The sequence below is a fragment of the Xenopus laevis genome, chromosome 7L (genome assembly GCF_017654675.1).
Source record: "Xenopus laevis strain J_2021 chromosome 7L, Xenopus_laevis_v10.1, whole genome shotgun sequence".
Lineage (NCBI taxonomy): Eukaryota > Metazoa > Chordata > Amphibia > Anura > Pipidae > Xenopus > Xenopus laevis.
Window position 1 is genome coordinate 116,389,441 of NC_054383.1, and position 18,168 is coordinate 116,407,608.

At 39.4% G+C, this 18,168-nt stretch overlaps 2 protein-coding genes across 4 annotated transcripts in view; one reads left to right on the forward strand and one right to left on the reverse strand.

The window, feature by feature from the left end:
* The window catches only part of prr12.L (proline rich 12 L homeolog), a 79,322-nt gene extending 72,825 nt beyond the window's left edge, over window positions 1-6,497 (forward strand). For both annotated transcript variants that reach the window (XM_018226336.2, XM_018226337.2), the window contains 2 exons: window positions 228-323; window positions 1,268-6,497. In XM_018226336.2, coding sequence (XP_018081825.1) covers window positions 228-323; window positions 1,268-1,408 — 237 coding nt within the window. In that variant the 3' untranslated portion in view covers window positions 1,409-6,497. The remainder of the gene's footprint in view (window positions 1-227; window positions 324-1,267) is intronic.
* Window positions 6,498-14,710: 8,213 nt separating this feature from the next.
* Window positions 14,711-18,168, reverse strand: part of LOC108696729 (ras-related protein R-Ras2) — a 40,453-nt gene continuing 36,995 nt past the window's right edge. For both annotated transcript variants that reach the window (XM_041569606.1, XM_041569605.1), the window contains exon 6: window positions 14,711-16,338. In XM_041569606.1, coding sequence (XP_041425540.1) covers window positions 16,251-16,338 — 88 coding nt within the window. In that variant the 3' untranslated portion in view covers window positions 14,711-16,250. The remainder of the gene's footprint in view (window positions 16,339-18,168) is intronic.

An 18,168-nucleotide genomic window follows, 5' to 3' on the forward strand; every position in this document is an offset into this window, starting at 1 on the left:
GTTTATAAGTGAACCCCACTGAGTTTTACCCACTAGTTTCTGCACCCAGTTTGCTCTAAAGTTATGGACTCTGAACCTCCTCCCCATATTTGATATATACACTATACTGCCCTAGTAGGTGCTCAACTATCACAGTTATTGGTAGTTTATCTATTAGATTGATACTTGAATTGTGTTTTATCTATAGAAACTATAGCATTTTAAACCCTTTATTTGCTTCTCTTTAGGAGTTTAAGGTGGATGCCGAGAAGTCACTTTTTTACACTCTGTACCATTCCCTGCATCACTACAAGTATCACACCTTCCTCCGTTGCAAGCAAGAGGTAAGAAATACACCCCAGTAGGTGCAATGAGTACAAATTCCACTCTGGCATCATCTTCATAGTCTCAAGCATCTAAGGATTGTACATGTAACAGTTGCTCTCCTGTTCATCATGGCTGAAGAAATTCGAGGCCTAGACTTGCCTGATAATCTGTAGCACAAACAAAGGAACCCACAACTGGAGAATATACCAACAATAAACTCCCCGTCCTTTCCCAGTGTAGATTTCTGTCTCTCTTCTGTTTGATTTGGATGTCATTTTGGCTGTCAGTGCCAACAAGTGGCATAACCGGAAGCTTATTCTAAACACTCTCCTGGTTTGTAGGAACAGTATAAAGCCAAGAACCAGCTGTTATACAGCCATTGTATTTATTTACAGGGGGGCTGAGCAAATGACCCAGTCGCACAGGAACAGTAAGCACTTCTTCAAATCGCCTCTTCTTCAGGCGACTAATCTCCCCAAACTGCCTCCCTGCCAGCTAGAATCGAAATCGCCGGCGGGATGGCACTCGGAACACTTTGTTTCCGAAGTTGCCTCATGAGGAAACTTCGGTTGACTTTGGAAAATGAAGCGCTCCGATTTAAATTCTAGCCAGCGGGGAGGCAGTTCGGGGAGATTAGACGCCCAAAGAAGAGGCGATTTGTCGCCGGGTGACTAATCTCCCCGAATCTTCTCTTCTGTCTCTGCCCTAAGTGGTACTGTTGGCTTATCTTGCAGTTTAAGCCTTGCTTAAACTTCCATTTTCTACCTGGCAGGCTGGCTATAAGCACCTTCTCATGCACCATTGTGTTTATTATCCACTGCAGGATGTCAGACAGTTGTGGCCTTTAATCAGGTGCTTCCTTGAGGTTAAATATTTCTCACCCCACAGCTCATCATTCCATGGCATAGTCCCATTGTCAGTATTACCTTTAGCTAAGACATTTTGTGCTTCTTGCCTCCAGACCAACGCAATAGAAGAACAGAATGACGACCTGGGACAGGAGGAGGTGGTGCAGCAATGCATGAGGAACCAGCCATGGCTTGAAAAACTCTTCAACTCCTTCATCGACCTCCTCACGCAATCGCAGAACAAGTGCGCGTGAACGAGTGGCTGAGAGGAACAGAACAGAATAAACAAGACAATGGGAATTTAGATTGCAAAAGAAAAAAAAAAAACAGACTGAAAAAAAGATGAACAAGTGAGAGACATGCCAGGCAGAAAACGCAAAGCCATTGGCCTAGGCAATGATTAGGGGGACTGGATGATGTAAGTCTTGCAGGCCTCAGCTTGACTTTGCAGGCCGTGGAATAGTGAAGATTCTTTGAATCAAAGTGGTTCTCTTCTGTCTTCTTCCTCTGTTCTCTACCCTCCCCTCCCCGAAAAAAAAACAGGGGGGGGACTTTGCTAGCTGTATGTGGTCATTTTATTTTCCCCAGTTTTTCTCCACTCTCCATGCCATCCCGTCATGCCGCAAAGAAGGATCTCGTGACTGCAGTCTCCTCGGATCCGCTTCCAGTGACTGACGTATTCTGACAGGAGCAGAGAAGGGGGGCTTGGACCCCTCATTATTTATTGGGAAGCATGTGTGTAAATGTGTTACGTGTGTGTGTGTCTGTGTATGGATGGATGGATCCAGATTCCCTATTACTTTGCCATTTTTATGTATTCTTGTTTTGGATTAACAAACCTTTTCACGAAATGCACCTAAAATACAGGTATCTGACATGCAACTGAAGCTTGCTCACACCTATAAATCCTATAAATATAGGTGATTGTCTCCAGTTCAGGGTCTTAACTGCATCAGCGTTCATAACTGTTTTCCTTCATAGGCATATCTTTTAGACCAGCTGCTAGAGGGGCCCTTTAATTGGGCAAAGCCCTTTATCCTGGACTGACTGTTTTGCCTAAGCAGTGATTTAGGGGACTGGGTGACATAAGTCTTGTAGGCCTCAGCCTGACTTTGTAGGCCGTGGAATATCGAAGATTCGAATTAGAGCCACATTAGGAAAACTTGGATCCTTAATGACCAAGGCACTCCTTAATGATTAAGGCACATGTTGGTACTTGGGTCAGGGTGCCCAGGTCCGGACTGGCAATCTGTGGCAGGGCTGGAACTAGGAGTAGGCAGAGTAGGCACGTGCCTAGGGCGCAAAGCTGGAGGGGCGCCAGGCACACACCTTCTCTGCCTCTGCTATCCCCCAGTCCGGTCCCTGCACTGGCCGACGTATGCGTGTGCGCGAAAAATATTAGTGCGCATGCGCGAAAAACGGAAGTGCGCATGCGCACTCATATTTTTTCGTGCATACGCACTCAGGTATTGGGCGCTTTGCCGGGCCAGGCTGCCTGGGGCGCCTGCCCTCATTGGCCCGGCACTGATCTGTGGGTTCTGGCAAATGCCAGAGTGACTGCTGCAAGATGCCATAGACAATTTATTGGGCTGGTAGGGCCTCTGTGTATCGGAAATGCCAGGACCTATTTTGAATTTCAGTCCAGACCTTACAGTGCCATTTCAGTTCATGTTGGTTGCAAAAGAAAAGGGTATTTACTCCGCAACTGCATCAACACAACAAGCTTCTCCTGCAGAGTGGGTGCCTTAAAGGAGAAGCAAACCCAAAAGTTAAAGTCTTTACTTACCCCTCGGTGCAGAATCTGTCCGGCGGAGTTGACTGGCGCCATCTTCTTCTCTTCGGTAATCTTCAGAATGAGACCGGGGGAGTGGCGCATGCGCAGTTGGAGCAATTTTCTGATTTGCGACGAAAATTGCTGAGGCACCAGTCTCATTCCGAAAATTACCGAATCGGCTGAAGATTGCGCCCCGTGAACTCCGATGCCTGAATCTGCACGGAGGGGTAAGTAAAAAATTAGGGGCATTTGCCCAGGGTAACACTAAGGCTGGGGGGAGAAGGGAGGAGGGTCTATGTAGGGTAGGCGGTAGGTTTTTTTTTTTTTAACTTTTGGGTTTGCTTCTCCTTTAAGTCTTCTGAATGCACCTTTCCCATCCACTCTTCAGTGACAGGCTTCAGATTATTTATTACGATGCATAAAATACAAAGCTGCTTAGCCACTTGCCAATGTAACCCACAATAAAGCTTTGTTAATCCAATATCAGAGGTTTTTTTTTTTTTTACAGTTTACTGTATGTGTTTTTATGTGTATTATGTGCTACACCCTCCAACGTAGATATAGCAAACTAGTATCACTTGCTGTTAGAATCTAGAAATGGCATATATTGGCCCCTGTCTGTAAGCTGCATGTTTTATATGAGCGGCGCCTAACATCTGGCCCATCCATTGTTATTCTACAGCTCCGCGGCGTTAGAGTACGTCTACAGGTTGTAGTTCAACGATACTGGGAGGTGCCTTTCTTAATAGCGCTGATGTCATTTTAGAGTTGCTGATTTTTTCAGTAGCAGTGAGGTTTGTTTTATTTTTTTATTTACTTTTTAACCACAGTCTGCCATCACTGGTTCCATTTGCATTGAAAAAAAAAAATCCTTACGCATGTACTTTCTCCGGAGACGGATGCAACTTTCCAACTTTGTTCAAGTTCCACGTTCAGTCATAGAGTCCGAATTAGTTATGGATTCTTCCTCGGTGGGCAGGAAAGGGGTGGTAAGACTGCTACCTGAAAAAAAAAAAAAAAAAAGTTAGAGGGCAAAGAAGAAAAAAAAGCTAGTTATTTTTTTAAAAATCATCTTCGAACATTATTTAAGCATTATGGCATAAAAAATGTGTATCTTTTTTTTTTTAATTATTATTATACTTGGCGTAGATGAAATTTTAAACCATATTTTCCCAAGTATGTTGAAAGGAAGAATTTATTGGAGGAAATGAACCACGCGAGTGTTTTTGTTTATTTTTTTTTTCCTTTTTTTAATTGACTGTATATATTGTATAGGAGAAAAAAAAAAAATCTATGTACAATATTGTATTTGACTATATCTAATTGATAATGATGATACTGTTGCCTAGATGTGAAGTGTTCAGTTTAACTGAACTTGGATTAGTATTTTGCTCAGAAAAAAAAAAAACGCGAATCAAAAAAAAAAAAGAAAAAATATGTTAAAAAAAAAATTGAGGCATGAGACAAGAACTTCTTTTCTCTCCTCTTTCCCACAACTTTGGGGTTTTTGCTTTTTTTTTTACATTTCATGAAAAATAACAAACCAAGCTAGAAAAGTGTAACCTACTATCATGCGCGCATGAGTTTCTCTTTACTTGCTTATCGCCTAAGCTTTTTGTGTTTCAGCAATGTCATGTAGCTTCCCTTGCAGGAGATGATGGGGTTTTTTGTGCACTATGATTAAACTTAACATTTGTTACCAAAATGGGGAAAATATTTTCTCTTTGGGGAAAAAAAAAGCCACTTTTCTATTTCCAAAAAACGTCATTTATGTTCAGATAACGGTTATCAAAGTTACCTAGCAGGTCGCTTGTGACGTCGCTGAATATTGTTACATCTTAGTGTGTAATGCCTGAAATCATTTATATATATATATATATATATATATATATATATATATATATATATATATATATATATATATATATATATATATATATATTACTACATCTCTTCTGTACCCAGCAGTGGCTCCTGTAGCTCCAACATTTTCTTTTGTGCTGTACTTTTTTTTGTTAATTCTCAAGTGTCATTTCCTTGCAAAAAATTGCAGTGTCTTGGTACAAAAACAAGCCTGTCTGTACGTCCGCCTCGCATGGATACCAGGATAAGGGGAGTGAGCAAAATTGTTTGCAGTAGGCAGTCAGTGTGTACTTGGCACTTACACAGCGCTGAACCTTGAAGCAAATAATCTCATAATCCTCATATGGTTGTGGTTCCTTGACTTTAGCTACCTCTTCTGGTCACATGTTGCAGCTATGGAAAGTTGTTAGAAATCGGGATCATCCAATTCATCGTTGTTTGCGGTGAGCGAGATGTTATATAATACGTAAAGGCTCTTCTGCTGTTATTTAGAATAATTGGTTGGCTGTTTTCTCCGTAGGGTTTAGCGAACCAACTGGATGGTTCTCTGCTTATGTATCTGGTGCATTTCTGTTTATTATCTTGCTCAAGTCATGTAGTCCTAATAGAAGAATTGAGAGCCTTTTACCCCTGCAGAAGTTTTGGCTTCCACTCATGTCCTACCAATAAACACCATGGCCATTAGGGTTTGCATTATGTACTAGACAATGGGTTGTCTATATTTTCCATAGGCTGCAACAAAGGCCTGATAACTGAAAGATCGATAGTGGTGAACATTTACATGCAAGCAAAGATTAAAAAGACCAATAATGGCAAGCATTGACATCTAATAAAATTGTAGGCCTACCCCACATCTTTAAGACCAATAATGGTGAACAATGACAGCCCCATAAAGGGGTCTACCTTTTGATTGTATGTCAATGTTCATCATTATTGGTCTTTCTAGTCTTCGGTATAAAACGCGTTGCAGTGTAATGATAAGCTTTAGAAGGGTATAGTCTTCAGTAATATATTACAATTCCACTCCACTTTCTTGGCTTCTTCCCAAGACTTGTTAATTGTAATCATGTTTTGAGTCTCAATCATAAAGGACAATATGACTGCTGTTTTTTTGTGACTTTCTGATAAGTTAGAAATTAATGCTGAACATTCACATAAAATTAAAGGTAGTACCCAAAAAGCAGCCAATCCTAGATAAGAAAGACCAATCAAGGTGAACACTGACATATAATTAAAGGTAGGCCCCATAAATTCTCCAAAATCTTTCATGCAGTATTACATTGATTTTAAGAATGTAGAGTCTTTAAATTAAGCTTATAGACAACCGTCAGGCATTTTTCTTTTCTTTCGGATGATTCCTAACTACAATGCAAAGTAAAGTTGGATTAAGGGACACCATTGCTAAAATATAAGCTGCTCCTTTGTAAAAGAGGATACCAAATCTATACTCATAAATGTAATAAAACAAACATAACTTTATTCTTGCACAGTGTACACACATCTAAAGCAGTATTCTGCTTGAGGCATATTCCTTTGCACTCTGTAGTAAAGCTATTGATAAAACAAAGTTGGAACTGGTTGGATGAGATCTCACATTTATGGTGAACCTCAACAGATATTGCTCTGCTCCACTTTTGCTCTTTGTGTCCTTTTTTTTTTAAAGAATTCAAAATATCAGTTTGTTTCAATGAAGACTTCATCCCTTGTGTAAGAAGATGTTATATTTTGCCTAGGAGATCCTATTGCTGCTGCTTGGAACTAATAGGAGAATAATCAGTGGAATAAATAGGCAGGATCCTATGGATGTTGATCCACACATTTTATCCAGCGCTTTTGGGTTTCATTTATTCAATGATGTTTTTGTTGTGTTGTCTAGATTTGGCGTGCTTTGCCTTTATTAATTCACTTATCTAGTGTGACTATAACATTGAATTAGAAGGGTCGGTGAATGCCCGGAGTATGTTTGTAATGGATTAGGGTTTTCAGAAAATATACCTGAAATACATTTTAAGTCTATAGTCCAGTTTATGGAGGAAGCTTTAATCAAGGAGCCACAAATATGTACTTATGGATTATGTAATAAGAGGCAAATGTTTAGCCCGTGCTGTAACCTACAGCAACCATTCAGCAGTTCGCTGTTTGCTTGTACAGGTATGGGACCTGTTATCCAGAATGCTCGGGACCTGGTGTTTTCCGGATAACAGATCTTTCCGTAATTTGGGTCTTCATGCCTTAAGTCTAGTAGAAATGCATTTAAACATTAAATAAACCCAATAGGCTGGTTTTGATTCCAATAAGGATTAATTATATCTTAGTTGGGATCAAGTACAAGCTACTGTTTTATTATTACACAGAAAAAGGAAATCGTTTTTAAAAATGTGGATTATTTGGGTAAAATGGAGTCTAGGGGATTTCGGAGCATTCTGGATATCGGGTTTCTGGATAAGGGATCCTTTACCTGTATTTAACGTTTATTGGTTGCTAAAGGTTTCTAGATCAAACAGAAAAATGAGTCTCTCTTTTATATATTAAAATATATTAAAATAATATCCCTGCATCCTCTGTTGCCCAGGAGCCCTATGGCTTTAAACATGTCTATGTGTTCTAGCCTTTGCTCCACTTCACTTGTACTGATGGAGCAGACTTTATCCATGCATCTCATGCCCGACAGCGCAGATGTTTCAGTGCAGCTTGCTCCATCTGTACTTCTCCACTTTAAATCTGGAAGGCTGAAGAATTGATTGTGTACTAGGGTTCTATCCATTTTCCCAAGAGGAATACTAGTGACTGGGTCTAGGTGCCATCTGTTGTGTCTGGTGCTTCAAGCAAACACAGGAGCGTGTAAATAGGTAACCAAAAGGGGGAATGTAATGTGTAACTACATATACATAGGTATTTGAGCACAGATAGACGTAACTATGCTGAGTAGTCATAGCAATAATAATTTTTACCCTTTTTAGTGCTCAGTTATGTTCATTTTTTTTTAATTAGAAGCAGGTTGCCATCAAATATATTCTGGATGTAGTTCTGTGTTGTATCTGCTTGATTGTAGGGTGCTTCTTCTAAGCTTGGTATCATTTTTACGGACTTCTTACTTGCTACATGTTCAAGGAAATTCATGCAAAATAAGATATAACTGCTGGGTATGGAACATTGGTTACAACACTCATCCGTTTCTATTGGCTTCCAATATGCTCCGGGCTGGTTAAGCACCAGCTGCTTGCTTAGGTATACGTTGCACAAGAAATTCACTGTAGATGGAGTCCACGTGTGCATCTTCTGCTAGGACGCTTCTCAGAAGATGTATCCGAACTCATGGGTATTTTTGCATTTGTAAATAGTAAGTGGACATTACGATGGGTTGTACGTTTGAGTAAACAAGGGTGGTCACTTGGCATTTGTTTGGAGTGCTTCTTGTTATTTTTCATTTCCTAAGTCAGTATTGGGAAGCACAGAACAATGTCATAGTTTGGGTCCTGGGTTACACAATGTCAAGGAAACAAAAAGCCCCATGATGCAGAAATCTGTATCATAGTGTAAAGCCGAAGTGGCGAAGGCCAAGCTTTCCTGAAACTGTAGTTAAGAGAACTGATCCATTTTGGTCTTTCTTTAATAAACTGATCTCAAACTGACTGTGTAATTAGTTAAACAGAAATGGGTGTATAAAGTATTTAAATAAAATTAAAAAAAAAAAACAACAGGTTAGCCATCTTGATGGAAAAGAAAAAAAAAGTTCTAACCCTCTATCATTCTTCAATGGGGGGAGGGGTGCTTTTTATTTTTAATTCATTAGCTTGGTTGAAAAAAATAAATGGATATCGCTGAAATAATGAAAAATATTTCTCTGTCCACGTTACCAAATGTATTTCTCAACTAAAACCATAACGAAGCCCCTTCTCCTTGCCTCCCTTGTCCCGCCCCCCTTCCACATTCTCCTTTTTATGTGTCCTAATCTAGAACTTTTTTACAATGTGTACTGCGTGTGACTTGTTCTTGCCTCAAAGGTATTGTTACAATATTTGAATTTGTGTTCCTGTATGGATGTTATTATATATTTTTATCGTTAATTAGTGTCTGACGTTTTTCTCTCAATATGTACAACTCACATTGTATAATGTGTACACAAAAGAAAAAAAACACTTTTCTTTGCATTCAGTGTCTGGGTAATTTTTTTTCTTCTTCCCCGTTTGCTGTTCAAATGCTGTTTCTTGAATGAGGTTTGGTTAGAAGTTTGATTAGAAGTTTGCAGGGGCGTAACTATAGAGGAAGCAGACCCTGCGCCTGCAGGGGGGCCCAGGAGGTATAGGGGCCCCACGAGGCCCTAATTCATAATACAGTTTCAATAAATATTGGTAAAACAAGTCAACAGCTAAAAATTTTGGGGGCCTGAAAAATAATTTGCTGTGGGGCCCAGTAATATCTAGTTACGCCACTGGTTCAAGTTTGATTAGAAGTTTTTTTTGATGATGATGATGAACTCAACACCCTTGTACGATGGCCTTTGTTTGCACCAAGGACGATCTATTGGATCCATACAAGTTTGGGTTGTGCATAGGGTTTCCATCTGGCCGGTATTTTACCGGCCTGGCCGGTAAAAATGATAGTTGATCCCAATGTTATAAACAGGGAAAAATTATAAATATATAGGAAGGCCGGTATTTTTTCCGGAAAAGGTGGCAACCCTAGTTGTGCACGGCCACCTTTAAGCCAACTCCGTAAAATTTCGAACCACCTCAACTGTCCGCCCACTTTAAAGAAAGCCTCTGGAAACTGTAAAGAAGAATGCATGGACAGAATGAAAGCCATTACTGTTAGTAGTTTGCAAATTGCAGAGGAACTTTAAGGGGTGGTTTGCCTTTAAATCATCTTTTATACAACATAGACATTGATATTCTGAGACAGTTTGTGCTTGGCTTTAATTTTTTATAGTTTTTCTGTTATTTCTCTTTTTGTTCAGCAGCTTTCCAATTTCAGCTTCTATGTGGTTGCTAGGGTCTTATTTACATAAGCAACCAGACAGTGGATTAAACGAGAGGCTGGAATATATATAAAAAAAAAGTAACGCTACCAATACTACAGCCTCATAGAGCAATAGTTTAGTGGCTCAAGTGAGGATTGTGCGTTTTAGACTTAGCAGACAGGGTTTCTTATGAGCAGCGGTGCCTACACCCAATGATCTGTAAGAGGTGCTGGAAGCTCTACTGTACTACTAGAGATGATACTGCAGGGATTTGTATGTAGTCGTGGACTGTGCCATCACATTTTCCAATGAGAATGCTAACCTTAGCTGGTGCATGTTTATTTTATTAAGGTTTAGTTCCACCACGATAGACTGTTTTCACAATAACCTCAATAGAATTTTAAAAATGAGGCTGAAGAGCTTCCAGAGGATAAAAGCAGGTGCTGCCCTACTTTATCCTACAAATCTGTGAGCACAGAAGAGTCATCTAATGTTTTTCTGTCCAGTTCTAAGCAGAGCAGCATCACAAAACATTGCTTTGCTCACTAAATTAATTTTCAGTCGACTGTAGCCAGTCTGCGGGAAAAAGTAATATGCTAACCTGATTTCTGCATAACCTGGCCTTCCCCTTTAATTTAAAGGAACACTAACACCAAGAAATTGAAGTGTTTTAAAGGAATGTAGTGTTGCCCTGCACTAGTAAAACCAATATGTTTGCTGCAGAAACACAACTATAATTTATATAAACAAGCTTCTTTGTTTTTTAAAGCTACAATTTTCTCCAAGATTTCCCACTGGTGCCTGGACCATAAAGCTTTTTCTGCCCAATCCTAAATCCTGACCTGATCATGTGACATCACCCTCATGGATCCTTTTCCCACAAATGTTCCTGAAAGCAAAACAAAGGTCAGTGCAGAGATGAAAAAAAAAATGTCTTTTATTTCCTACAATTGTGCAGTGATTTTCACTTTAATGATAAAAGTCGTGAGCATAGTACCATAAGCAAATATTTCTTTTAACAATACAAAACAACATTTCTTATAGAAAATACTCCATATGATGGTGTTATCTGCTTTACATAAATCCAGAAACTGTAGCTTTAAGGGGGAGTTCACCTTTAAATGAACCTTTAGTATGTTATAGACACACTTCTTCTAAGCAACTTTTCAATTAGTCTTCGTTATTTAGTTGGCATGGTCTTCGAAGCATTAGCCTTCATGCTCTGCCTATTTCCAGCATGCAACTGAAAGAACAGGGCATTGAAGGCAGCAACACAAAAACACATTTAACATGAATTTTCCAATTTATTACTTAGTATTTCTTTGCCTATCATCTACTAATCATCTTCCATTCTGACTCCCAAACTGCTGTCGTTATAGGTTAAAGTGATACTGTCATGGGAAAACATGTTTTTTTCAAAACACACTGAAATACATTTTTCAAAAGAGCAAGCAGATTTTTTTTATATTCAATTTTGAAATCTGACACATGGGGCTAGACATATTGTCAATTTCCAAGCTGTCCCCAGTCATGTGATAAACTTCAGTCACTCTTTACTGCAAGTTGGAGTGATATCACCCCCAGCAGCCTAACAACAGAACAATGGGAATGTAACCAGATAACAGCTCCCTAACACAAGATAACAGCTGCCTGGTAGATCTAAGAACAACACTCAATAGTAAAAGCCAAGTCCCACGGAGAAATAACAGCCTGCCAGAAAGTAGTTCTATTATAAAGTGCAGGCACAAGTCACATGACTGGCGCAGGTGGGAAACTGACAAAATGTCTAGCCCCATGTCAGATTTCAAAATTGAATATAAAAAAAAAATCTGTTTGTTCTTTTGAGAAATGGATTTGAGTGCAGAAGTCTGCTGGAGTAACACTATTAACTGATGCGTTTTGAAAAAACATGTTTTCCCATGATAGTATCCCTTGAAATAAGTTCTGGCAACAAGATTGAGGGTTGTAGAACAATGTAAGCAATTTTAAAAAATTAAGACTAATTACAACTGACCGCTTTCTACATTCATACAAAGTTAATTTTAAGGTGAACTACGCCTTTAATATAAAATGGTACATTACAGAGGCACAGAAAGCTACATAGATTCTGAAGAACATTAAAAGGCATTTTCATATTGTTCTTTCTTTTGCAGAATCCTATTTACTTATACACAGGCATTATTATTTTTTGTGGGTTTGAGACGTAGCTTTAAGAGCGATTGAAAAAGTAAAATCGATTCGGGTTTTTTTCTGCTTGGTTCAATTCACAAGCGGTCAAATCTGCACAGTAGCATTCCATTGCATTTTTTTTTTTTTAAAAGGCAACATATTGTTTTCTTATTTGTTTGATATAAATAGAGAAACACACATTGAATTCCCAAAAACACTTATAGATGCAATATATATGCATTTTTACGTGTTCAGTGTGCATGTGAATAGATGATGTGTGTGCAAGAGCCCTTTTAGTGTTATGGAATTTAACGGCAAGTAAAATCTTCTAGCCCAGGTAATATTGCTGACCACTCCCCCCAGTGACCAGCATTCTGGCTTCTTGGAAAAGAAGTACAACACAATGCGAGGGCTATGGGGGGATACTAAATATGGCTGTGTCCTACTGGACATCACAGATAATTTACTAACACTGGGAATATTTGTGCCAGGGACTTGATCATTCTAGAGAGCCACAGAACACTGAAAGTAAATCTGATTGGATGTTATGGATTACTGATGGGGGAGCATTCCCAGTTTCTGCTCTTTCCAGTAGCCATACCAAGAGACCCAGGAGCAGCTTTTTATCCAGCATGGTGCAAGAGAATTGCACCTACATTATGGTCTCTACTGACGGCTACAGATCTTTAAAAGCAAAAACAAAATGCTTTAGGGCTCTTACAGACAAGCGTTTTTAACTGCGCTCCGGCTTCATGCATTCAGCCACAGTAAGCACCGAACGCAGGTTGGGACGCAGCATGTTGCATTTTTCCTGCATTTGACGCTTACATGCGTCAGTGTGAGTACAGCCCCATTGAAAAGAATTCAGTGTGTCTACTCCTATGGTCCCCTGCGGCTGAACGCATGAAACCGGAAAGCAGGGGAGCGCAGTTAAAAACGCTCGTCTGCAAGAGCCCTAAAGCATTTCGCTTTTGCTTTTAAAGATCTGTAACCATCAGTAGAGACAGTAATGTAGGTGCAATGCTCTGCTGAGCGCATAAAAAGCTGCTCCTGGGTCTCTTGGTATGGCTACTGGAAAGAGCAGAAAAACACTGCAGTCTGGTCGCTTAAATATAGGGCACAGATGGTAACATTTTACCTAATTACAATGTAATTCTCCTACCGCACACCTGTAGTTCACCAATCCTGCAGTTGGTGGTGCGTTCCTTCCGTTGACCCTGCCGGGTCCCTTAGCAACCAATGTGTATAAGAAACGGATCCGCACACACACTGATTAATGCAGTCGAGGAATATCCCCTTTTATTCAGCCACCAAACATCAACGTTTCGGGGGGGGGGGGGGAACACCCACCCGGGGGGGGAACACCCACCCTTCATCAGGAAGAAGGGTGGGTGTTCCCCCCCGAAACGTTGATGTTTGGTGGCTGAATAAAAGGGGATATTCCCCGACTGCATTAATCAGTGTCTGTGCGGATCCGTTTCTTAAACATTTTACCAAAGACATGGAAACCAACCAACAGAACAGTTTACATGCACTGTGGCCAAAGTTTTTCCTTTCGGCTGTATGAAGATATGGAGAACTTTACATATTGATCTCCTTCAGGAACAAATAAAATTGTATGGATAAGCTACAGCAGCCTTTGAAGGATGGCGTGTAAGCCTGTAAAGATTTTGCGTTGTCCAGGAACTAAATGGCACGAACATAAACACATAAGTATGTGACACTTGGTAAATACTACCAACGAATAAACAGGACACATTACAGGAAACAGCTGGTCTGCCTATGAGCCAATGTTTAAAGGATCAGTGATATCAAAAAATTAAATTAAAATGCCCTGCACTGGTAAAACTGCTGTGTTTGCTTCAGAAACACTACTATTGTTTATATAAATAAGCTGCTGTGTAGCAATGGGGGCAGCCATTCAAAGGAGAAAAGGCTCAGGTTACACAGCAGATAAGCTCTGTAGAACATAATGGTGTTATCTGCTATCCACTATTTAACCTGTGCCATATAGCCTTTTTTCTATTCCCGCTACACAGCAGCTTGTTTATATGAACTATAGTAGTGTTTCTGAAGCAAACATCAGTTTTATCAGTGCAGAGCAACAGTACATGCTATTTTCATTACTTTGAAACACTTTCATTTTTTGGTGTTACTGTTCCTTTAAGCATAGTCAATGACTTTGTGGATAATTAAGCTCCTATGGTGTACAGTTATAAACATAAATGCAGTAGGACTGGGGGTGGTGTAAATGGGGTTATAAGGATTACAGTTCAGCAAGAGCTGAAACAACATGTCAGTACATGTTAGAACCTGATGAGGTTAATTGGGCTGAAAGTAGGGTTGCAATCTGGACAGTATTTTACCAGCCTGGCCGGTAAAAATGATGGTTGATCCCAATGTTATTAATAGGGAAAAAGATAAATATATAGGAAGGCCGGTATTTTTTTCTAGAAAAGGTGGCAACCCTGGCTTAAAGAGACAGCTACAATGCAAATAACAGAATAGTGTACCGGTCTCACACTTGGCTTTATAGAGGCTTCAGCACAGTCCATATTTAACACTAAAATAAATGTCTTCTAAAATGGGTTTTTTTTCCATAATGCATTTTAAATAAATGGCTGCCATACTGCCAGCTCTGCTGAAGTATTGTGCTCCCATTGCTCCTTCTCAGACTAACTACAGAGTAATAAGCAACAAATGCTTGGTTACTCTAGTCTAAGGCCTAGTTTTAGCACTGGTACATTGACTACAAAAACATTATTATATTACTGGTTTTTTTTTACTTTCAAACTTGTTTCCATGTTCTTTTCAACTTTTTAAAGATACTTTAATAATATCTTGACTTTATAAAGAAGATTTACGGTCTGCTCGTGAGGAAATAGGACTTATTTATATAAATATATCAATTACAGGCCTAGCAGATAAACAGATGGAGTAAAGCTCCCCATAGACGCAATGATTCGTCTTGCCGAACGACCGATTTTAGGGAAGCCCGACCAATCCTTCGAAATTATCGTGCGGTTAGTGGGATTCGAACGATCGTACATCTTACAATTTTTCGGCCGACATCTGTCAGGAAATTGATCGGCCAGGTCAAAAAATCTTTGTCGGTCCCAGTGCAATCTATCTATGTTTGCAGGGCCAAGCAGGCAGCTTCTTTGTTTTCCTGGCAAATTGGTCTTTTTAGTTGATGGTCAATTCCTACGATCGTTCTGAGAAAACCGTGGTCTCACGATCAGGATCTGATCTTTTAGCAATCTCAACATCTATGGCCAGCTTAAATGCGACTGCTGACTGGGGAATTTTTTAGGCTAATATCTCAGGAGGAACCACTACAATAGAATGATAGTCCCATCTCATAAGTAGGAGAAAAACATGTCTTAATCAGAGGGTTCATTCCAGCCAAGACAGCAACGTTCAGAATACAGTGATCAGGGACACACTGTTACTTAATAATATGAAAACAAGATGTCTGCCAGAGGGATTCCATGATGCACTGCTGCTGCAGAAGGTCACCATGACAACAGAACCATCATGTTTATAATCTGACCTGGTGGAAATGCTCAAGGCCCTGTCAGGTTTAAGATAGACAGTTAAAGGTGGCAGAGACACTGATTTCAAGGGCTTGTACCCAAAAATACTAGTTCAGGAAACATAATAATGAGAAGTTGTCTTTAGGGGCCCAAATAAGTATCAGTTTTAGGTAGGAATCGTAGGACAGTAACGCTTTACCAGTGCCCTTTACTTGTGCACCAATTCTACCTGTTTTGCTATAGGTCCCACAGCCACTAAAGACAGCCCTGCCTTCAGCTGCTGTAAACTCCCAGTGTTCTTGCCCAGATGCATTCTGGGAACTGTAGTGCACAACAGCTGTCCCAAGGTAAGACTCGCAGATCTGCACCGTCCTGCTTACAATCAGAGTACTAAAATATGAGAACATAAAATACATATATATTTACATGCATATCCCAGTATAGAGAAACATAAAAGCATCAGCGCAACGGGAGGGAGTGTGTGCAAACTGCCTCTTCTCTTTAGTCGCAAATAAAGCTCCGCCCCTCAATACACATGGGGGAGGGGCTACTCAGTCCTCAGAGGCACCCATCAGCTCCGTTGGCTGGGCCAGCAGGTGTGACTGCTGCGTGATGGCGAGAATAAAGAAGTTGGCACTTTGACGTAGACTCCAGGTCTGCCATGATGCATTGGCTGAAGTCGACCGTTGACGTAGAGCTTGGCTGCAGGAGCAATGCTTTTTGTTCCTTGAGTTGTCCAAACCCCCTCCCCTGGTATTCCTGTGCCAACCCTCAGCATTCCCCGCAATATACAGTTACAGGATGACACAAGGGCAGCTTTTGGATTCCTTTTTCTTCGGGTTGACTGCCGGGGTGGGAGGGCACTCCAGCTCTTGAAATTTCCTAGTAAAACAAAATTAGGAGGAGTCGTTAAAGCCTTCCTGTACAGATATTCGTTTGTTACGCCTCAAAAGTTCATAAAAATTGAATCTAAATAAAGGCATGACCAGGCAGTGAAAGTAATTGCCCTGAGTCCCCAGGAGGAGGATCTCCCAGCATCAGGAGGGGATCTCTGGTGGATAAACTGTAACAAACTTTCAAAAAAACACATACCAAATAATTGCAAGATATTTTCAGTATATATTGGAGGTTTTCCCCGAGTTGCTTGCAACTCCCAGCAGAGCAATAAAAGCCAAAAACCACAAGTTGGACATCCCCCCTGACTTTCCCATTGTGAATAAACACAGCGGTTAGCTGCCCATACTACAACTAATTTCTCCCAATGGCATAGAGCACAATAGAAAAGTCCTACAACTTTATGTGCCCAACACCTGTCTGGATGTGAACTACTAATACATTAACACACTACTAACACATCCCTCAAAGCCTGATACACTAGCAGTGGATTGGGCTAGAATACTCCAACCTTACTTGGAGGGTTATACAAATAAGGTGCAAAGCTTGGCACAGTTCTTATTATAAGTATGGGATCCATTATCCAGAACACTTTGAAATACAGGAAGGTTTCCTCCCCTCCCATAGACTACATTTTATCCAAATAATCTAAGTCTTTAAAAACTATTTCCTTTTTCTGTGTAATAATAAAACAGTACCTAATACTTGATCCAAACTAAGGTATGATTAATTCTTATTGGAGTTAAAGGGCAAGTCAACCCCAAAATAAAAATTCCAATTCCAAAACATAATTTTAAGCAACATTCCAATACAGGGAGTCCTCAAGTTTAATACACCCAACTTACAACTCACACTTACATATGGGGGCTATTACAGTAACATACTATGGTTTGCTTGACTTTTATTAGCATTTAGCTTTAATAAACCACCTGCTCCTATCCCCTCTGATGTGTGTGGTCTACTGCGGAGCGCAGAAAGGTAAAAATAAATACGATGTTAACACAGACATGTTATGTTGTATTAAGTAAGTAAATGTATATGTTTCAACTTACATAGAAATTCAACTTAAGAACAAACCTATAGACCCTATCTTGTATGTAACCCAGGGACTGTCTGTATACATTTATTACAAGTGGTCAGTGCTTATTAGTAACAGTTGCAATTGAAAGCCGCATTTACTCAACTCCTGGTAGTTACTTTTTAAACAATGTTGCAAAAAAGTTTTAGTTCCCCAGTAAAGACAGGTCTTGTTCACATTTCAGTTAACTTTTAGTATGTTACAGAGTACGGAAGAGCACTGACTTTATGACTTTTAATGTCATAATTATGACTTTAAAAAAATCAAAATTATGAATTTTAATCTCAATTATGACTTTAAATCTCATAATTATGACTTTAAAAAGTCGAAATTATGAATTTTAATCTCTATTATGACTTTAAATCTCCATTATGACATAATCTCATAATTATGACTTTAAAAACAAAAATTATCACTTTTAATCTCATAATTATCAATTTTAATCTCATAATTATGACTTTAAATCTCAATTATGATTTTAAATCTCATAATTATGACTTTAAATCTCATAATTAGGATTTTTAATCTCATAATTATGACTTTAAATCTCAATTATGATTTTAAATCTCATAATTATGACTTTAAATCTCATAATTAGGATTTTTAATCTCATAATTATGACTTTAATTATGAGTTAAAGTCATAATTATGAGATTAAAAATCATAATTATGAGATTAAGAGTCATAATTATGAGTTTTAAAAGTCATAATTCATCAGAATTTTATTTTCTGCTGGCCCC